At 48.2% G+C, this 23,504-nt stretch overlaps 1 protein-coding gene across 2 annotated transcripts in view; it reads right to left on the bottom strand.

Annotated features, from left to right (window-relative positions):
• UPF1 (UPF1 RNA helicase and ATPase) overlaps window positions 1–13,809 on the bottom strand; it is a 42,290-nt gene extending 28,481 nt beyond the window's left edge. Inside the window, exon 1 of one of the 2 annotated variants that reach the window (XM_080671604.1) lies at window positions 13,293–13,809. In XM_080671604.1, coding sequence (XP_080527730.1) covers window positions 13,293–13,523 — 231 coding nt within the window. In that variant the 5' untranslated portion in view covers window positions 13,524–13,809. The remainder of the gene's footprint in view (window positions 1–13,292) is intronic. The other variant, XM_080671603.1, reaches the window with a different exon arrangement.
• Between the last annotated feature and the right edge of the window lie 9,695 nt (window positions 13,810–23,504).

Genomic DNA, 23,504 nt, shown 5'->3' with positions numbered 1-23,504 from the left:
GAGAAGGGCATTACATTTGGGGTGTCGGGAAGTCAGCATCCTGTTATAAGAACACTTATGTCTGCAATGGTCTCAGCCAAGATCAGAACCCTATTTCAGTGTCAGCCACCACATTAATATACTTTTTCAGGACAGCAGCAACCAGGTTAATTATAAGACTAGAGGCCCGGTGCACAAATTTGTGCACAAGTGGGGTCCCTTTCCCTTGGGGTGTCCTGTGTGGATCAGGCCCCAGCTCATGCCCCCAGGCTCGCAGCCCCAGCCTCACAGCCCCGCCCCCTCATCTGTTTTACCATCCCACCTGCAGGGCGACTGGTTGCCCCCCATCAGCGCCTGGGAGCCAGGCAGCAGCCCCACCCCCTGCCGCCACTGCGGCTGGTCACCATCTGCAGGGCAACAGGAGGGGTGATCAGGCCCTGCTCACACCTGCTTTAGCCTGATGCCGCCTGCTCACCTGCTCCACCATCCCACCGCAGTCCCACTCTCATGGGGGCCCATCGGGGCTGGCAGTGCCTGCACTGCAGCCCGCTGCCAGAGCCACATCGCTGACACCTGCCATGTTCCGCCCCCTGGTGGTCAGCGCACATCATATTGAGGGGTCAAACTCCTGGTCTCCCAGTAGAACGACCGCCTGAGGGGACAATTTGCACATTAGGCTTTTATTATATAGGACTGTATGCTTTGTTTGAAAAACATTTTTTTTTCAGAGTCAAAATCAACTTTTAGATTTTATGCAAAAAAAAACAAAAAACACAACAAAACTATAACATCATTGCAAATACCTCTTTGTGAATCACTTACTTTCTTTTGAAAAAAATATGATAAAATACACAACATAAAATATACCATCTTAACTACTTTTAAGTATACAGTTCAGGGGCATTTAAATATATTCACATTAGTATGTGACCATTCTCACCATCCATCTCCAGAACTTTCCATCTTCCCAAACTGTGTTCCCATTAAACACTAACTCCCCATTGCCCTCCCCCCCGGCACCCACCATTTTATTTTCAGTCTATCTGAATTCGACTCCTCTAGGAACCTCATATAAATCAATCATAAAGTATTTGTCCTTTTGTGTCTGGCTTATTTAACTCAGCATAATGTCTCAAGGTTCATCTATGATGTAGTATGTGTCAGATTTCCCTTCCTTTATAAAGCAAAGTAATATTCCACTACATAGATTCACTCCATTTTGTTTATCTAGCCATGTGTCAGTGGACACTTGGGTTGCTTCTGCCTTTTGGCTGCTGTGAACATGGTTGTACAAATATCTCTTTAAGAGACCCTGCTTTCATTTCTTTTGGTTATACACCCAGAAGTGGAGCTACTGGGTCACAAAATCATTTTATGTTTAACTTTTTGAGGAATCGCTAGACTATTTTACTCAGTGGCTATACCTTTACATTACCACCATAGTGCACAAAGGCTCCAATTTGTCCACATCCTCATCAACATTTGTTATAATATTTCTGTTTTTGTTTTTAAAAAAACAAAAAGCCCTAGCCGGTTTGGGTCAGTGTATAGAGCCTCAGCCTGTGGATCAAAGGGTCCCAGGTTCGATTCCGGTCAAAGGCACATACCTTCACTGCAGGTTCCTCCCTGGCCCAGGCCCTGGTCAGGACTCGTGCAGGAGGCAACCAATCGATGTTTTTCACATCGATGTTTTTCTCTGTCTTGCCATCTCTCTTCCACTCTCCCTAAAAATCAATGGAAAAATCCTCAGGTGAGGATTAACAAAAAACAAAACAAAATAAAAACAAACAAACAAGAGTCATTCTAATGGATAAGAGGTGGTATCTCATTGTGGTTTTGATTTTCATTTCTCTGATGGCTACATCTTTTCATGTGCTTGTTGGCCACTTGTATATTCTCTTTGGAGACATGTCTATTAAAGTCCTTTGCCCAATTTTAATTTGATTGTAAAATTTTTGTTGGATATCACTTCAAAGAGTCACCTCTTCATCTAGTAATGCCTCTTCTGACACATACAGTGGCAACACTGGTGTGAGGCTGCCAAGAGGACTGGCACTGCTGGCTCACAATGTCTCTTGATGTGAATGTACCTAGACACATTCGTGTTGGTTTTCTGAAAGTGTGTGGCCAGCTCATGGCACCTGGATTTCAGTTCATGGCAGTGTGGGGGGCATATACACTGAGTGGCCAGATTATTATGATCTCTGAATGCATAATAATCTGGCCACTCAGTGTATATCCTATATAATAAAAGGCTAATATGCAAACTGTCCCCTCGACCAGGAGTTCAACCAGCAGGCAGGCCGGACCCCACCCATGCACGAATTAATGCACCGGGCCTCTAATACACACACACACACACACACACACACACACACTGACTGGCCAGATTATTATGCGTTCAGAGATCATAATAATCTGGCCACTTAGTGTATATCATGTTGCAGGAAGGCGCTAAGAAGGTAGTCTAGACCAGGATCAGCCTGCAGGCCACCCTCTTAAGCTCCGAATAGTATTTATATTTTTAAATTGGACTAAATACCTAATAATAGTTTCAATTTTGTTTCTTGTCCCACAAAGTCTAGTGTATTTACTATATAGCCCGTCAAGAAATTGTTTACTGACTCCTAATCTAGAAGAACTCCTAAGATCTCTTATCAGGTAGTACAAGCTTTAACATATAAAGAAATAGCCCAGGTGGCGTGGCTCAGTGGTTGAGCATCAAACTGTGAACCAGGAGGTCACAGTTGCATTCCCAGTTGGGGCACATGCCCTGGCTGCAGGCTCAATCCCCAGTATGGGGCATGCAAGAGGCAGCTAATCAATGACTCTCATCATTGATGTTTCTCTCTCTTCCCTCTCCATTCCTCTCTGAAATCAATCAATCAATATATATATATAAAGAAACATTCTTGGTGGTATCTGAATCTTTTCCTGAAACATCAAAATTACTAGTAGTATGTGAAATAAAAGAGGAAAGTGCCTACCACCTGGGTGGCCCTCATCCTACCCACTCCTGCCTCACATTTCACCTCCCCTTGCCAGGGAGAGGGATAAGGCACCTCAGGAGCATGTGAGGCTTGTAAGGGAGCCTGACCAGCCAAGCCTGACTAGCCACGTGGCAACCCTCTCTAAACCACACTGATCCCTTCAGGCTTAATAAGGGGCGGAAATCTAAGTCCACTTTTGGAACTCCAGGGAGACAACAGAATATGGATCCAAGTAAGGGGTACTATCCTCACCCCCCCATTAAAGTCAAGGAGAAGTACAGATTTCCCAAGGCCCCAGGGCCCTGAAGCTGCCTGGCTGGGGAGTGTGGTATGACACTCCTCACTCACATGCCTGAGTGCACACATGCATGTGCAAACACTCCTAGCTCCCACTAGCCCTACTCCTGCCCAGCTGTGAGCTGGCAACAACACAAACTGACCTCTATAGCTGGGTTGTTAGTTTCTCCCTCTAATGCCTGTAAAGTTTTAATATAACATTAACTTCAAAAATACATGTGACCTTGCCGTGGCCAGCATGGCTTGATGGTTGGAGCATCGGGCTGCGCACTGAGGGTCTTGGGTTTGATTCCTGGTCAAGGGCACATACCTGGGTTGCAGGTTTGATCCCTACTCCCGATTGGAGCAAGAGTGTGAAGCAACTCATTGATGTAGCTCTCTCACATTGATGTTTCTCTCTGCTCCCTACCTTCCACTCTAAAAAAAAAAAAAAAGTCAGCCCGGCCAGTGTGGCTCAGTGGTTGAGCACAGACCTATGAACCAGGTCACGGCTCGATTCTGGTCAGGGCACACGCGCCGGCTGTGGGCACAAGTTGTGGGCTCAGTCCCCAGTAGGGGGCGTGCAGGAGGCAGCCGATCAATCACTGATGTTTCTATCTCTCTCTCATCACTGATGTTTCTATCCCTCACCCTTGCTCTCTCTGAAATCAATAAAATATATATTTTTAAAAATCAATAGAAAAATATCCTCACTCCTCAGGTGAGGAATAAAAAATAATAATTAGCTCTGGCTCGTTTGGCTCAGTGGATAGTGTCGAACTGTGGACTGAAGGGTCCCAGGTTCGATTCCTGTCAAAGGCACATGCCCTGGTTGTGGGCTTGATCCCCAGTCTCGGGGGCGTGCAAGAGGCAGCCAATCAATGATTCTCTCTCATCATTGATGTTACTATCTCTCTCCTTCTCCCTTCCTCTCTGAAATCAATAAGTGTATTTGAAAAAAATAAAATCCTCACAGCTTCATTAAAAATAAAATAAAAGCATTGAGGATTAAAAAAAGTTTTGACCTCAGAAACCGTAATTTAAATAAGTTAAAGCACTAGAGAGTAGCTGGCACAGAGAAGGCCCACATCCCATGTCAGGTGATACAACGGGAGGAGTGCAGGGTGTCCTCGTCCTTAGCTGGCACAAGACTGAGGTCCTCCAAGGTCACCAAGCCCTCACTTCCAGTCAGGACCTCTGGATCCTGCTGGGCTCAAAAGGGGCAGGGCCTCCCTGCACCCATGGGCACCCTAAGCCTACCTTAGGAACCACATCACTGGGTAAACAGTTCCCTCTTCACCTGTGTTCTAGACACTCACTATATAAAGTCTATCTATGAGCTGCTGAGCTGATCAACGCCCGAAAGGGTTTTCTACCAGAGTCAGTTCCATACACCCCACTACAGAACTCAGACGGTGAGTATCAGAGCGTATGAAGAGAGGTCATTTCATTCTCACAGAGGAAAAGCATGTACATTCAAAAACTACCACTCAATGTGCTGGAAAAAATTATACCAGTATTTACTCCAAACTTCGTAAGCATCATACTACTCAATATGAAACAGACCTCAGTCTCTCAGCAGGAACCAGGGGCCCTTGCCACTCACTGTCCCTTGGTCTCTGCACACCTGGCTCCTGGTCCTTCGGGTCTCAGTCCATAGGGCACGTCCCAGGGAGGCCTACCCTGATCCCATCTGGGGGAACCCAGTGAGGCCACTATGCCTGTCCTGCTCCCTGCTATGACCCTAGCACCCAGAACTGAATCTACATCCCAGGAAGCTCTCATACTAGTAATGTTGGTTAAATCAATACTTCTCATCCAAAACACAAAGGCTGTAAAGTGATTCATCATTTGTTCTTTTATACCCAGGGTTTAAATATAAAAGAGGGAGTGGGAAATCACCTTTCCCTCAGAGTGGCCTAAGGCAGAAACCTCTGAGCCCTGCAAGAAAAGAATAACAGAAGATTCAGCTTCCCCCAACTTTTGAAAAAGTTTCAAAATGAAGTACCCACATACCTGGGACCGGGATCCATTTCGCCACAACTGCTCTTTCCTTCTCTACACACACACTTTTATTTTCCTGATCCACTTCAGAATTGTGGAGCCCAGGACAATGGCTTCCTCCCCATAATCACAATAGAGGCATACCATGTTTTATTGCGCTTTGCAGATCTTATTTTTTGTTTTTGTTTTTTAACAAATTGAAGGCAAAATCTCCCAGCAGCAAAAAGATTACGAATTACTGAAGACCCCAATGATGGTCAGCATTATATAGCAATAAGTATCTTTAAAGTAAGGTATGTGCATTATTTTTTTAGACATAAAGCTATTGTACATTTAATAGACTACAATATAGTATAAACATAACATTTATACACACTCGGAAACCAAGACAGTGGCATGACTGATTTCAATGCAGGGGTCTGCAACTGCACCTACAATGTCTCCAAGGCATACCTGTACAGACATCACACTCAGGAGCAATACTGATATAGTACTGCTATCTAATACTCACAGGCACATTTCCCAGTGTCTTAATAATGTCCTTTATGGTTGTTTAAATTCAAGATCCAATGAATGTCTTACTGGCGATGTCTCTTAGCATCCTAATCCATTAGTTTTAACCACATGAAATTGTGAGCTGACCATTTTGGATTTACAATGAAGACATGGTCCCACCCAACAGAGAGCTGGGTTCTAGATAAAAGGTACTCGCCCTCCTCCCCCTTAGTGGACCCTTGTTTTGATCAGCATGCTGAGTCCACCTCTGTAATTCATTTCCATGGTCCAGGATATTGAACATGCCCCCAGTCACCTTGGGCTGCCTCTTGTCTGCCCAGCAAAGGAGCCTGAGGAATGAGTAGGAACGCACCCCACACATATAAGGAGAAGAAGTCAAGGTGTATCCAGAAGGCAGGACACCTCACAGGGCAATGACCAAACTGGACACCAGCTTAGTGGCATGAAAAGAAAAGAATGGGGCTGCCCTGGAGAGCAGGACAGGTAAACATGACAATCACATTAACGCTGGACCTCGAAGGGGTTTAGACCAAGCAAAGGCGACACTTTCTAACCCGTGAAGAATCTGATTGTGGAGAAAGGAAGCCCCATGTATTAGAAGGTCCCGAAATATTGTTGACACCATTCACCTGACAACAGCAGTAAAACTACGAAGGAGAGGTGCCCTTTTTTGTTTCTAGAAATACAGACTAAATACTATAGGGCAGTGGTCAGCAAACTGCGGCTCGCGAACCACATGCGGCTCTTTGGCCCCTTGAGTGTGGCTCTTCCACAAAATACCACAGCCTGGGCGAGTCTATTTTGAAGAAGTGGCGTTAGAAGAAGTTTAAGTTTAAAAAATTTGGCTCTCAAAAGAAATTTCAATCGTTGTACTGTTGACATTTGGCTCTGTTGACTAATGAGTTTGCCGACCACTGCTGTAGGGCAATGGTTGGGCATCGCTAATTCTCATGGAGCAATTAGCTGAAGGAAGGAAGCTGAAGTGACACTTTAAAACATTTCAGTGAAGAAAAACATAAAAAGGGGGAGAGGAAAACCTTCATAACTGTCAACTCAAGGTAATGGATGGACAGGGTTTACTTTCACTACTTACACATTAGAGAATCCATAATAAACATTTTTACACAATATAGGTGGCGACCTGAAATCCCCAGAAGCTCTATCAAATGCCTCCCACCCAAGGTGAGGAGAGCCACCTCTCCAGGCTCACTGTCATCCCTGGCAGCTGAGCTCTGCAAGGAGCTGAAGTAGATAGGCAAGTGCCATCAGTGACAAAGGGCTCAGAGCTCAGCAGGCAGCCTGCATCTGTTGTATGTCTAGAAGCCTCCTGGCAACAGTCCACAGGGATCCTGAGAAGCCTGGCTCAGTTGCCCAACTTGCAAGCTGCTACTGGACCAACACATATAAAAAGGCACAGGACCCTTCGCAAGCCACAGGTCCACTCGGCCTCTCATATTTATCAGACGCAGCAGCAGCAGCAGCAGCAGCAGCAGCAGCATTCTGCTCTCAAGGAAAGCTCTTCTGGCAAGAAGAGTTCAAGGACCCCCTGAGACCTGGAGACTCAGCTAGACTCACTGTCCCCTCTGCACTTCCCAAGGCCACACTCTGCTCTGGGTCCCATTGAACTGTGAGCTGGACAGTTCTGCACCACCACAGCTGCCCAGAATCTGCCTCCTCCAGCCCCCATGCTCATCACTCTGGTGGGGCCACTCCATCCAGGAAGGCCCTTGCCCCTTTCATGTGGGGCCTCCAAAGGGTATGCTATCCTCACTCATACCTCCAATCCAAGGGGAGCCTGCCTCAGCCCTGGGATCCTAGACCCTGATTACAACCACAGATACAAACTCATGTCTGCTCTAGTCATAACTCCTTGTGAGGACTCAGAGGTAACGAGGCGTCCAGTGCAGAACAAGCATATGCCCAGGAGGAGGACTGACCACTGCGGCAGCCTGGTACCGTAGTAATTGACACATTCACTTGAGTGCACGCAGCACACATCCAACCACAGCGCCGACTAAACTCTTCTCCTGGCCTAGGCCACACTCTTGTAGGGCAGACCACTCCCTTTTCTGGGCCCTCACCATCCCTGAAGTCAACTACAATCTGGGCAGCACCTGTCATTTCTAACAAAGTAGCTGCAGTTGGCAGAGGACTCACTGCTTGCTGTGCCTGAAGACGGCACAGCAAGCAGAATTGCTGAGGGCAGGAGTTAGGGACCAGGCTAAAGAGGTTGCCCGATGGCCTGCACAGAGGGGACAGAAGTAAATGTGAACAGACCTATGAGGATGCCCAGGCCTCAGTTCCTGCCTCTGAACAACCCCTGTGCAGAGTCCAGTACACGGGAAAGCACATCTTCTTAACATATGACTGGGAATGGCTGAGTAGGGGTCACCCAATTTCCCTGTTACAGCTATTGACCAAAGACTATAAAGATGAGCAACAGCAAAAATGGAGGAGCCCTGTCTTGTGTGGCTCGGTGGGTTCATTTTTTGGTCAAGGGCACGTACCTGGGTTGCAGGTTCAATCCCTGGCCCTGGTCGGGGATGGGGGGGGGGGTGTCAATTGATGTGTCTCTCTTACAGAGATGTTTCTCTCTCTCTCTCTCTCTCTCTCTCTCTCTCTCTCTCCCCCGCCCCCATCTTCCATTCTCTCTAAAAATCAATGGAAAAATATCCCCAGGTGAAGATTAACAAACAAAAAATAAATTTAAAAATGGAGAAAAAAAAAGGTGGCGTGAAGGACAAATCAAAGGCAGCAAGTGACTATGGTGATGGTCAGACATACTCCGGAAATTTACTAGAAAAACACTGACTTGCACATTTAAAAATGAGAGGGCTCTACAGTATGCGATCATACCTCATTGTAGCTATTAGAAAGCTGTCTTTTCTGGTATGTGGAAGCTGGACTGAGAGAGAACTTTAGTTTTTAGTTAATATTGTTATTGCACTGGTGTTAATTTTCTCCATAATCTTCCTGAATATGGGTGAAGAAATGGGTAAATTGAGTAATAAGTAATTTCATTTATTCACCATTAACTGACACAAAACCTTCTTTTGTTCTTATTGCTAGTTAAGTTCTCAGTATCTGGAAACAAACCTGGGAAATACAACAAGGGGAAAGTGATGGATGAACACTTCTTGGACTCCTGCAAGGTTACCAGTGTCTTATCTCTGATTTTCTCAAGGCATGCTGAACTGCATATTCACAAAACCAGATGGAAAAAGTCACTTTTAGGAACCCCTGAACTGTATCACTCCTCCTCTTCATAAGCTACAGGCCAGTAAGCAGAAGAAAATATGTTTCCCTGATGGTCAAAGATATGTGGGGGACAGCCTTCCATGAATTCTGAAGGCAGCAGGAGTATGGTTTTGAAGAACAGGTTACAACTCTTTATTAAAGTATCTTCCCACTTGAAAAGGAAAAAGAAGCCCAAGTTTGTGTTCTCAGGACTGCAACTGAGGAAGAGTCGTCGTGTATCTGGTCACCTGTTCACAGCCACTGGTTGTTTCCAGTCTGGGGCTCTCATGAACGAAGCTGCTGTAACACTCTGAGCAGCCCCACATTTGGGCAACTGCCTTGTTTCTCTGCTGGGCCACAGAGCTGTGGGTGACCAGTAAGGTATGAGAGTTCCAAGTGGTATTTCCAACTTTTTAAAACCAAAAAAACGAGCCACTCCAGTAAGTGGACAGTGATATCTCCATGTGGTTTTTACCTTACAGCGAGATACAACCGACATACAATAAATGACATGTTTAAAGTGTTTAATTTTATAAGTTGACAGATGTTAATGGATGTAAACACCCATATTCACCACCCCCAAATCCCCTAGTGCCTTTTGTCATCTCTCCTTTCTTTCTTCCCTCTCTCAACCACAGACCTGCTTTCTATTACTCAAAGTCCACTAGCACTTTCTAGAACTTTATATCACCAGAATCATATAGAGTATATACAGACAGTCCCCAGAATTATGATTTTTTTTTACTTTATGATGGTGAGAAAGCAATGCACATTCAGTACAACCATACTTTAAATTTTTATCTTTTCCTGGGCTAGTGATATGTGGTACGATATACTCTTAAGATGCTGGGCAGCTGCAGCAAGATGATTTTGCCCAACTGTAGGCTAATGTAAGTGTTCTGAGCAAATTTAAGGTAGGCTAAGCTAAGCTATAGCATTTAGTAGGTTAGTTGTATTAAATGTATTTCCGAATTATGGTATTCTCAACTTACAATGGGTTCAACGGGATGTTAACCCCATTATAAGTTGAGGAGCATCTTTTCTTTTGTCAAGGTGCTTTTTTTCACGCAGTGTAATTATTCTAAGATGCATCCACATTGTTGCATATATTGACAGTTCATTCTTTTTTTTTGATTGAGTAGTACTCCCAAATCTTAGATTTTCACCATAATTCCAATGCTTGGAGGAAAAAACAATTATAGAAACAGTTAAGAGGAAATAATTCAACTAGACAGACCAGAAGGGTTGTAACACCAGCTATTAGGCAAAGGACTTCTGAAACTACCTTTCCCTGTCCTTTGAGGGTGGGGGAAGGACCCACAAAAGGATCAGCTGTGCAAAAGAAAACTGTCTTAAGGACACTTGGCAAGGCTGTGTCCTCACCACTTTTCATTCCAAGATCTGGAGGGATCTGAAAAATATCATTTTCATTTCACAAACAAGAAAATAAGTCTTACTTGAACCAACTCAAGAACTCAGCAGGTGTCATCCCTGCCTGCCATTCTCTCACCCTGGCTGGGACATTCTCTCATTCTGCCTCTAAACAAACTTTCAGGTAAAACCAACTGTGCAAAACTGACAGTCAGGACTATCAAAAGTGGCTTCACATTGGATAACAATCTGGCAGCTCCTGAAGGAGTTACCCAGCAATTTCACTGAAGACATACATCCACAAAGAACCTTGTACACCAAGGTTCACAGCAGCACTATTCATAAGTAAAAGTGGGAACAATCCAAATGTCCACCAACAGATACTAGTATGTGGATCAGGGGTCTTCAAACTTTTTAAACAGGGGGCCAGTTCACTGTCCCTCAGACCGTTGGAGGGCCGGACTATAGTTTAAAAAAAAAACTATGAACAAATTCCTATGCGCACTGCGGGCGCGGGACGAGTCGGCTGCTAAGCAGGACAAGCAGCGGCACCCGGCGGGCCGGATAAATGTCCTCGGGGGGCCGCATGTGGCCCGCGGGACCGTAGTTTGAGGACGCCTGATGTGAATAAACAAAATGTGATCTGTCCATACAAAACTGGCTACACAGCACTTGATGCTTTACAACCAACCACTCATGCAGTAAGATCAAAAGGCATTCAGAATAGGAGGTTTTTTGAGTCTCTCTGAAAGCCCCATCATACAGTTGGTTACACAGATAACTCCTGAGGACAAACAAAAAATCTTTCCAAATGTTGTAGGTAGCCAATGCCACCAACTGGCAAAGGAGATAACCAACTTTTTTTCACTTTCCTATTCTAGCCAACTTTCCCTACCCTAAATTCAGGGTCTCCTCTTTGACAAAGGATATTACTCCCCTCCCCCAAATACAAATCAAGTTAGGCTACAGGAGAATGGGTATCAGGGTTAACTACCAGTAAGAAAAAGCAGTCTCTTTTGATATCATCAGAACTCAAGTGAGCTCAACTGCAATGTTTACCTCCAGTGAAGTTTTAATGCTTTTATTTTGTACAGCTCAGTGTTCAGGTGGAGGAAAGTAAATCGATTATTTCAACTGAAAGAGAAGGACATGCTCTCAATTAATCAAAAACACCAGGAACAAAACTAGAACCAGAGCTGCTCCAGGTTGGCTATTTTGTTTTGGCTACAGTTAAAAAGGATTTGTAATAAAACCATTACCTTTTACAACCCTGACGGACCTAGGGCAGGTCACCCCACAAATGGTGGCACACTGCTCAACCAAGAAATCTTTATCCTAGGGCTTCCAGACACAACACGGTGAGCACAAGTTACAAATAGTACTTTCTGGCCCATTCATACTGGAGTCCAGATTTCATGTATGTTTAAAAGTTACAAAACTAAAACTGCTATGCCACGTTTTATAGCTGTGGAAACAGAGAAGTCTAGAGTCAAGACTACAGGTATGATCACCCCATTCTTCTCTTCAGGCAAACTCTCCCCTCTCTCCTTCCTCCCTCCACCACATATAAACAAAACTGAAAAAACAAAAAACATACATACTTGCACACCTGTTCTCCCTGATGCCCCACCCATCAGACTTCTATTTTTAAGGAATCGGGTTAGAATGAGTCAAATGTTTTCTGCTTCTAGAAGGGACTAAAAGAAAGCCCAAGTGGGTGGCCTACCCACAGGAGTGACTCAACCAACTAGATAGACACCCAACCAGAATGCAAGCCCTCATCCCCCAGGACAGGTTTTGAGTTCACTCTGGCTGAGAAAGGGGTGGCTCCCCCAGCCTTGGCACTGGGTCCTCAGGCCATGGGACACCTGTGACAAGGTGAGCCTTGTAGCTCTTCCCTGGCTGAAAATTCAGGAAAATAAATCTGAGGGAAATGCCAGGCACAGGAAAACCTGCTGAATGGAATCTGAGGTCTAGAGGATGATGGGGACATTCCCTGGGACCGCAGCCCAAGACCCTAGCCAGGCCCCACACAGATCCAGGAAGTGTACGCCTGATATTTCTCATAACCCAAACCCAAATTTAAAATACCCAAGCAGCTTTCGCTAAATGTTCATATCATTAAAAACAAATTTCCGATGTAGCAGATCCATTTACGTAAAACCCACTATCACTGCCCACTGGAGGAACAAACTCAAACCTAACTTTTCCAAGGCAGAGCTATGGAGTTATGTAACACGACAGTTTCAGCAACAGGCAATGCAAGCAGGAAAAACAAAATGCAACCTGCCTTTAGAATAGCATCAATAGCCAGCGAGAATGGGGTTCTCCACTGGAAGCAAAAATTCCCTTTCTGCTCTAGGAGCCTCCACTCTCCCCTCGCCAGAGTCCCTGGGCTTGGGGAAATTTGATCTGGAGGCTTGGTGTGTGAATGCGGGGTGCCCAGATGGCTGCGACCACAGGTGGGGGTGGGGCAGGGCTCCGGTTCCACCGAAGCGCCGGGACCCAGGTGGAGGGGCACCCAGAGACAGGTCACCCAGAGACAGGTCACCCCGACTTGGCCGGAGACGGACCTAGAGCAGGTCACCTCGGACATGCTCAGAAAAGGACTTGTGGCAGGTCACCTAAGACCTGGCCTGAGCTAGATCCGGACCGGGTCTTAGAGGTGCTCACGGCCGATCACCCAGACGCAGAGACCTGGAGCAGGTCTGCCATGCGCCCAGTAAGGAGTGCGGCAACCGGAATAGGTTACGCTGGACCTGGTCAGAGTAGCTGGTCCTGAAACAGATTACTTCGGAACCGGCGGGAGTGAGGGATCCGGTACAGGTTACTTGGGGGCCAGCCTGAGTCGGGGAACCGGAGCAGGTCCCCAGGCGCTAAGGCCTGGCCCGGTTTCCGGCGCCGCCATGTGCCGCTCACCTGAACGTCAAGCTGTCCGGCCCCAGCGCCAGCACCCGCGCCGACCGGGACCCCCGGGCCGCCACCTCCGGGGCCGCCGGGGCCTCCGGGAGGCGTCTGCGTCTGGCTGGGGAGGGTGAAGTCTGTGAACTCGAACTCGGAGCCTTGTGTGTCGGCGCCGAGAAGCTCGGCCTCCTCGGTGTCCAGGAAAGTGAGCGTCTGCGAGCTGGGCCCGTACGCCTCCACGCTCATGGTGCCAACGCGCAGGGCCCGCAGGCCGGCTCCGCGCTGCACTCGAGCCCGCCGCCGCGCTGAGGCCTAGGCCGCAGGCTTTGGGCCGCAGCCGCCGCCTCGCCCGCGCCCCTGGACCGAACAGAAACGCCCACCGCGGCTCGAGCCTGGCCGCGAGCCGCCGCCGCCGCCACCTGTAAGCCCCTCAGCGTCGCTGCTCCGCTCGTAGCCGCCAGCCGCTCGCAGACCCCCACAGGAACGGCCACCACTGCCGCCGGTGCTGTGCGCGTGCGCGAGCCCGACGCCAGCGCAAGTGCGCGTGCGCGAGCCCGACGTCGACGCAGGCGCGCGCGCTCATTGCCGTCGCCTCCAACCGCGCCGGGACACAGTGTTTAGCGAGCCGACAAGACGCGCAGCACGCACGCGCGAGGGCGGGGCTTCCAACTGCCTGCGCGTTGGCTGCCGGGACATGTGGTCCCGCCCCAACCTCTGCTTCCTGATGACGGGGCGGCGGGCATGGGGGACGGATGGTCTTCGTCCCTTGGGTTAATTGAGCACTAACCGAATGCCCTACGTAGGTGGAACACCCAGTTGTGGAGGCTTGGCGGGACGGCGTAGCTCTGTCTCTCAGAGACGTCCCCTGTAAACTGGGTTGCCTGCACAAAAATAGGTATTCAGTGTGCATTTGTTGAATAAATGAATCAGGACCTTCCTTAGCACGGAGCCTGGTGCTGGGAATGGTGTCTGTTGCTTCGGATAATAATATTAAGAGGCAGTATATAGCAAAGTGATTGGGAACACTTGCTCTGGGGTGAAATCCTGACCTGGCCACCTTCCGGCTGTGTGACTTTGTACAAGTGACTTCACCTCTCTGAGCCTCGAGTTTCCTGGGAAAGGGAAATAATAACCATTAAGATGGGATAAAGAATAAATGAGCTTGCCTGGCCGGTCAAGGGCACGTGTCTGGGTTGCAGGTTTGAGCGCCAGCCGGGGAGCGGGGAGCGTGCAGGAGGCAAGCAATGGATGTGTCTCTCTCACAATGTATGTTTCTCTCTGTCTCTCTCTGTCTCTCTCTCTCTTTCTCTTCCCTCTTCCTCCCTTCCACTCTCTCTGAAAATCAATGGGAAAAAATATATCCTTGGGTGAGGATTAACAACAAAAAAGAAAAATGAGCTACTAGTTACTCCCTTAATATTTATGAAGTTCCACGTGGACAGGGGTTGGCTTTGTTCATCACAAGGTCTTCCTCATGCAGAGAATAATAACCACATGTAATAGGTGCTCAGTAAAAGGCTGTCCAAGTTCAGCCACTGGTTTATGAACCTTAATCTCCTTAAATTCTGAGGCTCAGCTTTTTGGAAAGTTGTCTTGGAGAACCCCCCACTTCCCTTTCTGTCCCAAGATTCTGGGGCTCTGTAAATATGGGCAGTCAGCTCACAGGACTCCTGGTTCCTGATCCTTCATGGTTCCTAATTTTCCAGTATTCCTGTCATGACATGATAAAAGGTTCCTTTTTCTTTTTTTAAAAATATATTTTATTGATTTCCCACAGAGAGGAAGGGAGAGGGATAGAGAGTCAGAAACATCGATGACAGAGAAACATCGATCAGCTGCCTCCTGCACACCTCCCACTGGGGATCTGCCCGCAACCAAGGTACATGCCCTTGACCGGAATTGAACCTGGGACCCTTCAGTCCACAGGCCAACGCTCCATTCACTGAGCCAAACCGGCCAGGGCAAAAGGTTCCTTTTTCTTAACATCTTTTCTGGCCTCCTATGCACTGAAATGTGGGGATATGGAAAATTAATAATTAGGTCCTCCCTCTCCAGGAAGATACAGTTTAAGGGGGAATCCCAATAAGTCAATAGATAGTTTCAAATAAATCCAAAGCCCATCCAACTAATCATTTCAGGTGCCTCAGGAGGGAGCCCAAACAGATAATGTGGTCTGGATCAGCTGATCCTCAGGCCCCAGTGACATGGTAGCCAGGATTCCAGATCCATTACTTAGCCCTCCTTTTCCTGTCACCCCAAAACCTTCCTCTCCCTTCCTCTGATGGAGCCCTCATCATAGCTTGCATTGATCATAACTGTGATTAAATTATTGTCAGTGTGCTAATTTGTCTAATGGACACCATTTCTTAAAATATATTTTTATTTATTTCAGAGCGGGAGGGGGAGGAAGAGAGAGATAGAAACATCATGATGAGAGAGAATCATTGATCAGCTGCCTCCTTCACACCTCCTGCTGGGGACCAAGCCTGCAACCTGGGCATGTGCCCTGACCGGGAACCAAACCCTCACGTCCTGGTTCATAGGTTGATGCTCAACCACTGAGCCACGCCGGCCGGGCTGGACACCATTTTTGTAAAGGATGCTGTGGGTGCCTTGACGAGAATTTTTACTGGCTGGTGCATCCCTGTGCCAGCTACTGCAAGTATTGGCTGCTAAGAGCTCATAGCCATCCCTTGTGAATTGACATTGACCAAACTGCCTCATCAGGATGGTCCCACACCTGCCAAAACACACACACACTAGGGAAGCTCACACCAAGGACTGAAGGGTATGGGACACAAGAGGCCAGACCCCTTGCACCAAAATGGGAACACTCTAGTGGTTGTCAAATTCCAGGGCTCCGCCCTCACCCAGATCAGAGCCTCCACTCCAATTGAACCCACTTCCTTGCCTCCTCCTTCCCTAACTTGTCCTATATCCCTTACTCCCTCACACATTTCCCCCAAACTCACATGAAAGTGAATCCCATCTCAGGCTCTGCTTCTAAAAAGCAGTAGAAGCTAGTTCTCTGAGGGCAGGAACTCTGTCAGTATTGTTTGCTGTTTATGTTCAAGGACTGGCACAATAGGGAACACACAATAGGTGCTCAGCAAATGTTTTACGGGACAACTCATGAGCCCTTGTCACTGCTTGGAGAGAAAAAGAAAAAGTCCTATTACCCATATTTATAAGTTGAAGGGATGACTAAAAAGATCACATTTTGTAAAAATCTTCTATTCCCAGTCACCTCTAGCACATTTCTCCCACAACCCCTCCCAGAAATGGCTATCATGACAAAGACTGACACTATTATGTGCTGGCAAGGATGGGGAGGAACCACAACTTTTGTCTAGGCTGCTGGATATACAAACCAGTGCAGCCACTTGGAAAGGCATTTTGACAGTTTCTTCAAAACTTAAATGTGCACCCATCATGGGAGCCAGCCATTCCCCTTTTGGTATTTACCGAAGAGAAATGAAAGCAGACCTTGAATACAAATGCTCACAGCAGTTTTATTTGCAACTAGAGGCCCAGTGTACGAAATTCGTGCACGGGGGAGGAGGGTGTCCCTCAGCCCAGCCTTCACCCTCTCCAATCTGGGACCCCTCGAGGGATGTCCGACTGCCCGTTTAAGCCTGATCCTGGTGGGGATTGGGCCTAAACGGGCAGTCGGACATCCCTCTCACAATCCAGGACTGCTGGCTCCCAACTGCTCACCTGCCTGCCTTCCTGATTGCCCCTAACCGCTTCTGCCTGCCAGCCTGATCACCCCCTAACCACTCCCCTGCCAGCCTGATTGATGCTTAACTGCTCCCCTGCCAGCCTGTTTGCCCCTAACTGCCCTCCCCTGCAGGCCTGGTCACCCCTAACTGCCCTCCCCTGTAGGCCTGGTCACCCCTAACTGTCCTCCCCTGCAGGCCTGGGTCCCCCCCAATTGCCCTCCCCTGCAGGCTTGGTCACCCCTAACTGCCCTCTCCTGCAGGCCTGGTCCCCCCCAACTGCTCTCCCCTGCAGGCCTGGGCCCCTCCCAACTGCCTTTCCCTGCAGGCTTAGTCGCCCCCAACTTCCCTCCCCTGCTGGCTTGGTCACCCCTAACTGTCCTCCCCTGCAGGTTTGATCACCCCCAACTGCCCTCCCCTGCAGGCCTGGTCCCTCCCAACTGCCCTCCCCTGCTGGCCTGATTGCCCACAACTGCCCTCCCTTGTAGGCCTGGTCCCTCCCAACTGCCCTCCCCTGCTGGCCATCCTGTGGCAGTCATCTTGTGTCCACATGGGGGCAGGATCTTTGACCACATGGGGGCAGCCATTTTGTGTGTTGGAGTGATGGTCAATCTGCATATTACTCTTTTATTAGATAGGATAGAGGCCTGGTGCACGGGTGGGGGCCAGCTGGTTTGCCCTGAAGGGTGTCCCGGATCAGGGTGGGGGTTCCCTTGGGGTGTGAGGCAGCCTGGGCGAGGGGCCTGTGGTGGTTTGCAGGCCGGCCACGCCCCCTGGCGACCCAAGCGGAGGCCCTGGTATCTGGGGTTTATTTATCTTCTACAATTGAAACTTTGTAGCCTGGAGTGGAGCCAAGCCTTCTGCTTGCTCTGTGGCGGCAGCCATTTTTTTTTGGATTTATGTATCTTCTATAATTGAAACTCTGTAACCTTAAGCGGAGGCCTGGGCCGGCCAGGGTGTGTGGAAAGCTTGGCTTCCTCCATCACCGGGGCAACCCTAGCCTCCTGCTCTTTCCAGCTCTGTGGCTGCCACCATTTCTGTTTGGGTTTATGTATCTTCTATCATTGAAACTTTGTAGCCTTGAGTGGAGGCCTAGGCGGCAAGGGCAGGCGGAAAGCTTGGCTTCCTCCATCGCCGGGGAAACCCAAGCCTCCATCCTGCTCTCTGTGGCCGTAGCCATCTTGATTGGGTTTATTTGCATATTTGCTCCTGATTGGCTGGTGGGCATGGCTTGTGGGTGTAGTGGAGTGATGGTTAATTTGCATATTACTCTTTTATTATATAGGATTGTCCCAAACTGGAAACAACTATAATGTCCATCATCAGGAAAATGGATGAACATACAACAAAATACTTCTCATCGATGAAAAGTGCGAACTACGGGCATTCAAAACAATACGGATGTACCTCCAAGGCATTATGCTGAGTGAAAGAAGCTAGCCCTAAAAGGCTAACACTGTATAATTCCATTTATAAGCTTTCCTAGAAAGTACAAATGAATGAATGTAAACGGACAGGAAACTGGTCAGAAGGTAGTCTGGGGAGGGGTGGAGGGACGGGATGACAAAGGCAGGCGAGAACATTTGGGGTGATGGCTGTGTTCATTATCTTTTTTTTTTTTTTAAATATATTTTATTGATATTTTACAGAGAGGAAGGGAGAGGGATAGAGAGCTAGAAACATCGATGAGAGAGAAACATCGATCAGCTGCCTCCTGCACACCCCCCACTGGGGATGTGCCCGCAACCAAGGTACATGCCCTTGACCGGAATCGAACCTGGGACCCTTCAGTCCGCAGGCCGACGCTCTATCCACTGAGCCAAACCGGTTTCGGCTGTGTTCATTATCTTGATAAAGGTGACGGTTTCACAGGTATAGACATATGCCAAACACACTGAATTGTACATGTTAAATGTGTGCAGTTTTTGGTATGTCAATCATAAGTTATTAACACTGTTTTTAAAAAGTAATGTCCATGACAGTATTATCTGAAAAATGTGTGTGTAGGAAAAAAACAGGGTAGGGCAAAAGTAGTTTTACAGATGTTCGTATGGAAAATAATACAATAACTAATAAGTAATAATAGAAGAATAAACTGTTTTGCATCCTGACCATTGCAAAGCCACTTTTGCCCCACCCTGTATAACAAAGAAATTAAAAGCTGTGACTCACAGATCCTTGTACACACATGTGCATAGCAGCACTAGTCACAGTAGCCAGAAGGTGGATACAAACCAAATGTCCATCAACAAATGAATGGACGAACAAAAATGGTCCATCTATACAATGGAATATTATTCAGTCATGAAAAGGAGTGAAGCGCTGATGACACACTACAACATTGATGAACCACGAAAATATCACGCTGAGTGAAAGAAACCAGACTAAAAACCACAGAGTGAATGATTCCATTTGTATAAAACTAGAGGCCCGGTGCACAGCATTCATGCACTGGCAGGGGGGTCCCTCAGCCCGGCCTGTGCCCTCTCGCAGTCCAGGACCCCTTGGGGAATATCTGCCGAGGGGTCCTTAGCGCTGCAGCGTTGGTGGGAGAGGCTCCTGCCACCTCCACTGTGCTCTCCAGCAGTGAGTCCAGCTTCTGGCTGAGCAGCACTCCCCCTGTGAGAGCGCACTGACCACCATGGGTCAGCTCCTGCATTGAGCGTCTGCCCCATGGTGGTCAGTGCGCATCGTAGTGACCAGTTGTTCTGCCGTTCGGTCAATTTGCATATTAGTCTTTTATTATATAGGATATCTGGAACAGGCAAATCCATAGTAACAGAAAGTGGACGAGAAGTTTCCAGGGACTGGGGAAGGGGGAGATGCTTAATGGATACTGGGTTTCTGTTTGGGGCAATGAGAAATTTTGGAAATACGTAATGGTGATGATTGCACATTTGGTGAATATACTTAATGCCACTACATTTTACAGGTAAAATGGCAAATTTTATGTTATATTTTACCAAAATGAAAGTTTAAACAATGAAATTCAAATAAAAGGAAAAATATAACACATGGCTCTGTTCTAACTATGTAGGATAGACCAGAGGTCGGCAAACTCATTAGTCAACAGTGCCAAATACCAACAGCACAACGATTGAAATTTCTTTTGAGAGCCAAATTTTTTAAACTTAAACTTCTTCTAACACCACTTCTTCAAAATAGACTCGCCCAGGCCGTGGTATTTTGTGGAAGAGCCACACTCAAGGGGCCAAAGAGCTGCATGTGGCTTGCAAGCCGCAGTTTTCCGACCACAGGGATAGACCATTGCTGACTTTGGGTTAACTCAAAGAGAAGGTCTGGATTCACATCAGCTCACTGTGTGACCTCTCTCAAATGTCTTGGCCTCTCTGTGCCTCACCTGTGAAACGGAAATCTAATGCTACCAACCCCTCATAGTATGTTATGTGAAGAGCTGGGAACAGCACCTGGCCACCAGCCATCAAATGTCAGTTCTTTGCAAATGCTTAGTCTTCTTTACTTTTCTACATTTTAACAATTCATCATTGAAAAAAAACAAAACCCACAAACATTTCATTTTTAAAATTTTTTTTTATTAAGGTATTATATGTGTACATATCTTACCATTGCCCCCCCACCCCACTCCCATACATGCCTTCACCCCCCAGTGTTTTGCATCCGTTCCCACAAACATTTCAGACCACACAAAATCCCTTAGGCCTCTGCCTCAGGTGTGTGTTTCTCTCGGCCCAGGTAGATCTCAACCAATCCTTGGTGACTTAAGCCAGCTTGAATTCACCCACCAGTCCTGAATTCACAACTGTGCTCCACTGGCTGGCCCCGCCCCTCCTCGAGTTCCATGCCAGCCTCCAAGTCAGGGGTGGGCAAACTTTTTGACTCGAGGGCCACAATGGGTTCTTAATCTGGACCGGAGGGCCGGAACAAAAGCATGGATGGAGTGTTTGTGTGAACTAATATAAATTCAAAGTAAAGGAGCGGAGGGGAGAGCAAGAGAACCCTCCGCTCTTTCGGCTCCGCGGGCCGGATAGAACAGCCGAATGGGCCGGATCCGGCCCGCGGGCCGTAGTTTGCCCATGGCTGCTCCAAGTAGAGGAAAATGGAATTCTTCTCTCATAGTAAGAAAGATCCCTTGAGAGGGTAAGCAGCCCATGGCTACCACAGGGAAATTCCAGGACTTTAGGAAAAGGACATTTAGGATCCTGCAGCTGCTTTCCTCCATCCAGCCATCAGCCTCTTTGAAACCCTCTGTCAGGCTCCAGTCTCCCACAGATGTGGCCCTTGAGACCCAGCCTTTGCTGAGAGGTGGCCAGCCCTGTGGGACTGTGAACTGGACCCTGTCTGAGGCTCTCCCAGGAACAGTGGGAGCTTGTGGGTTTCTGTGGGTTCCCCTTCTGCAGCTCCATTCTAGCTTCAAAGGAGCCCCTTGTGGGACATAGATGTGTGGCCAAGGCCCTGGTGATGCTAGTGGGAAAAGAAAAATAGGCGTGTGTGTATATTTTATTGCCTCCTCTGCTCTCTGAACGGTCTCTTTGAAGGTGATGATGGGTTCACAGCAGGCCTTGGGTGGGGGTACAGTGGTGTGGCCACCTTGATTCTAATTCAACCACAGGTTGCTTTTGGGGAGGATGTGCTGAGGTGTCTGGAGATGTGGGTTATGGCCTGGCATCAAAGCTTCAGCTCCCACAGAGACTCAAAGCTGCTATTGAGGGCGTCAGGGCCAGCCAGGGTCTCCTGGAGGAAGACAGCCCCTGGAGACCCCCTTCATTTCCTCACTAGGCTGCATGCTGGCATATATTTTGGGTGGAGTTTCACCATGGCTATTTTAGAAGGTGTTGGGCTGGGAAACTAACACACACCGCCCAGGGGGCCCAACCCCATGCCAGTGTCCCCAGTTTACAGATAGCTGTGTGGCCTTTTCTAGTGGGAAGATGGACAATAAACAAAGTCATCAGAACTCAGTAACTCCAGCCAGCGTGGCTCAGTGGTTGAGTGTTGGCCTATGAACCAAGAGGTCAGGGTTCGATTCCAGGTCAGGGCACATGCCTGTGTTGCGGGCTTAATCCCCAGTGGGGCTGTGCAGGAGGCAGCCGATCCATGATCTCTCTCATCATTGATGTTTCCATCTCTCTTTCCCTCTCCCTTCATCTCTGAAATCAATAAAAATGTATTTAAAAACAAAAAGAACTCAGTAACTTGTGTGGTGTGTTAGAATGTGATAAAGAATGAAATGAAAAATGGACTACATCACACCCAATAGGATGACCGTAATCCAAAATGGACAATAGCAAGTGTTGTCAAGAATGTGGGGAAATCAAAACCCTGGTACATTGCCAGTAAGAATGTAAAATGGTGCAGCCACTGTGGGGAAAAGTCTGGCAGTTCCTCAAAAAGTTATATATAGAGTAACCACATGACCCAGAAATTCCACTTCTGAGTATATAGCCCAAAGAATTGAAAGCAGGGATTCAAAGAGATACTGTACACACATGTTCAAAGCAGCATTATTCACGATGGCCAAAAGATAGAAACAACCCACATGCACATCAACAGATGAATAGATAAAAAGAATGCAGGTAGGCTCTATTTTCAATATGTATATATATACTAGTGACCTGGTGCACAAAATTCATGCACATTAAAAGGGGATTAATTAGAGGAAATAATTTAATATTGCTATTTTCCCTTTCTCTATAATAGAAGTGTCAGAGATGAGAGAAAATTAGTAAAATGTATATGAAAATCTTCCTCCTGTCAGAGTCTGGGGCGCACCACGGGACCCAGAGTCAAGTCCCCGCCCACCCACATGCACCTCAAAATCACGTGAGACCCAGACCCGGCCACCCCTCCCCCCCGCCATTGGGCTAGATCCAGACCTGGCCAGTCCCACCCTTGTCAAGCCCTGCTGGTCCCCTGGCCCAGTGCCAGGATGGGGGGGGGGCATGGCCTGAGGTCCCTCATCAAGCCCTGCCAGGCAGGGGGGGCACAGCCTTAGGTCCCTCCGCCCAGCACTGGGAGGGGGGCTTAGCCTCAGGTCCCCCGTCAAGCCCCACTGGCAGGGGGCACAGCCTCAGGTCCCCCATCAAGCCCCACTAGGCGGGAGGTGTGGTCTGAGTTCCCCCAACCCAGCACTGGGGGTGCACCTTGAGGTCCCCTGTCAAGCCTCGCCAGGCAGGGGGGTGCAGTCTCAGGTCCCCTGGCCCGGTACTGGGCTGGGGGCACTGCCTAAGGTCCCCCATCAAGCCCCGTGTAAAGGGCGAGGGGTGCACCCTGAGGTCCCCTGGCCTGGTGCCAGGGTGGGGGGCGCGGCCTGAAGTCCCCTGTCAAGCCTTACCTGGTTGGGGCCACAGCCTGAGGTTTTCCCGGCCTGGCGTGGGGCAGGGGGAGCAGCCTGAGGTCCCCTAGCCCAGCACCAGGATGGGAAGTGCACCTTGAGGTCCCCTGTCAAGCCCCACAGGGACGGGGGAGGGCGTAGCCTCAGGTCCCTGCTGATTGCTTGTTAAGGCTCCTTATGGGAACTTGGCCTCAG

Source organism: Plecotus auritus (genome assembly GCF_963455305.1).
Source record: "Plecotus auritus genome assembly, chromosome: 6".
Classification (NCBI taxonomy): Eukaryota; Metazoa; Chordata; class Mammalia; order Chiroptera; family Vespertilionidae; genus Plecotus; species Plecotus auritus.
This window is presented reverse-complemented; position numbering and strand designations above follow the sequence as displayed.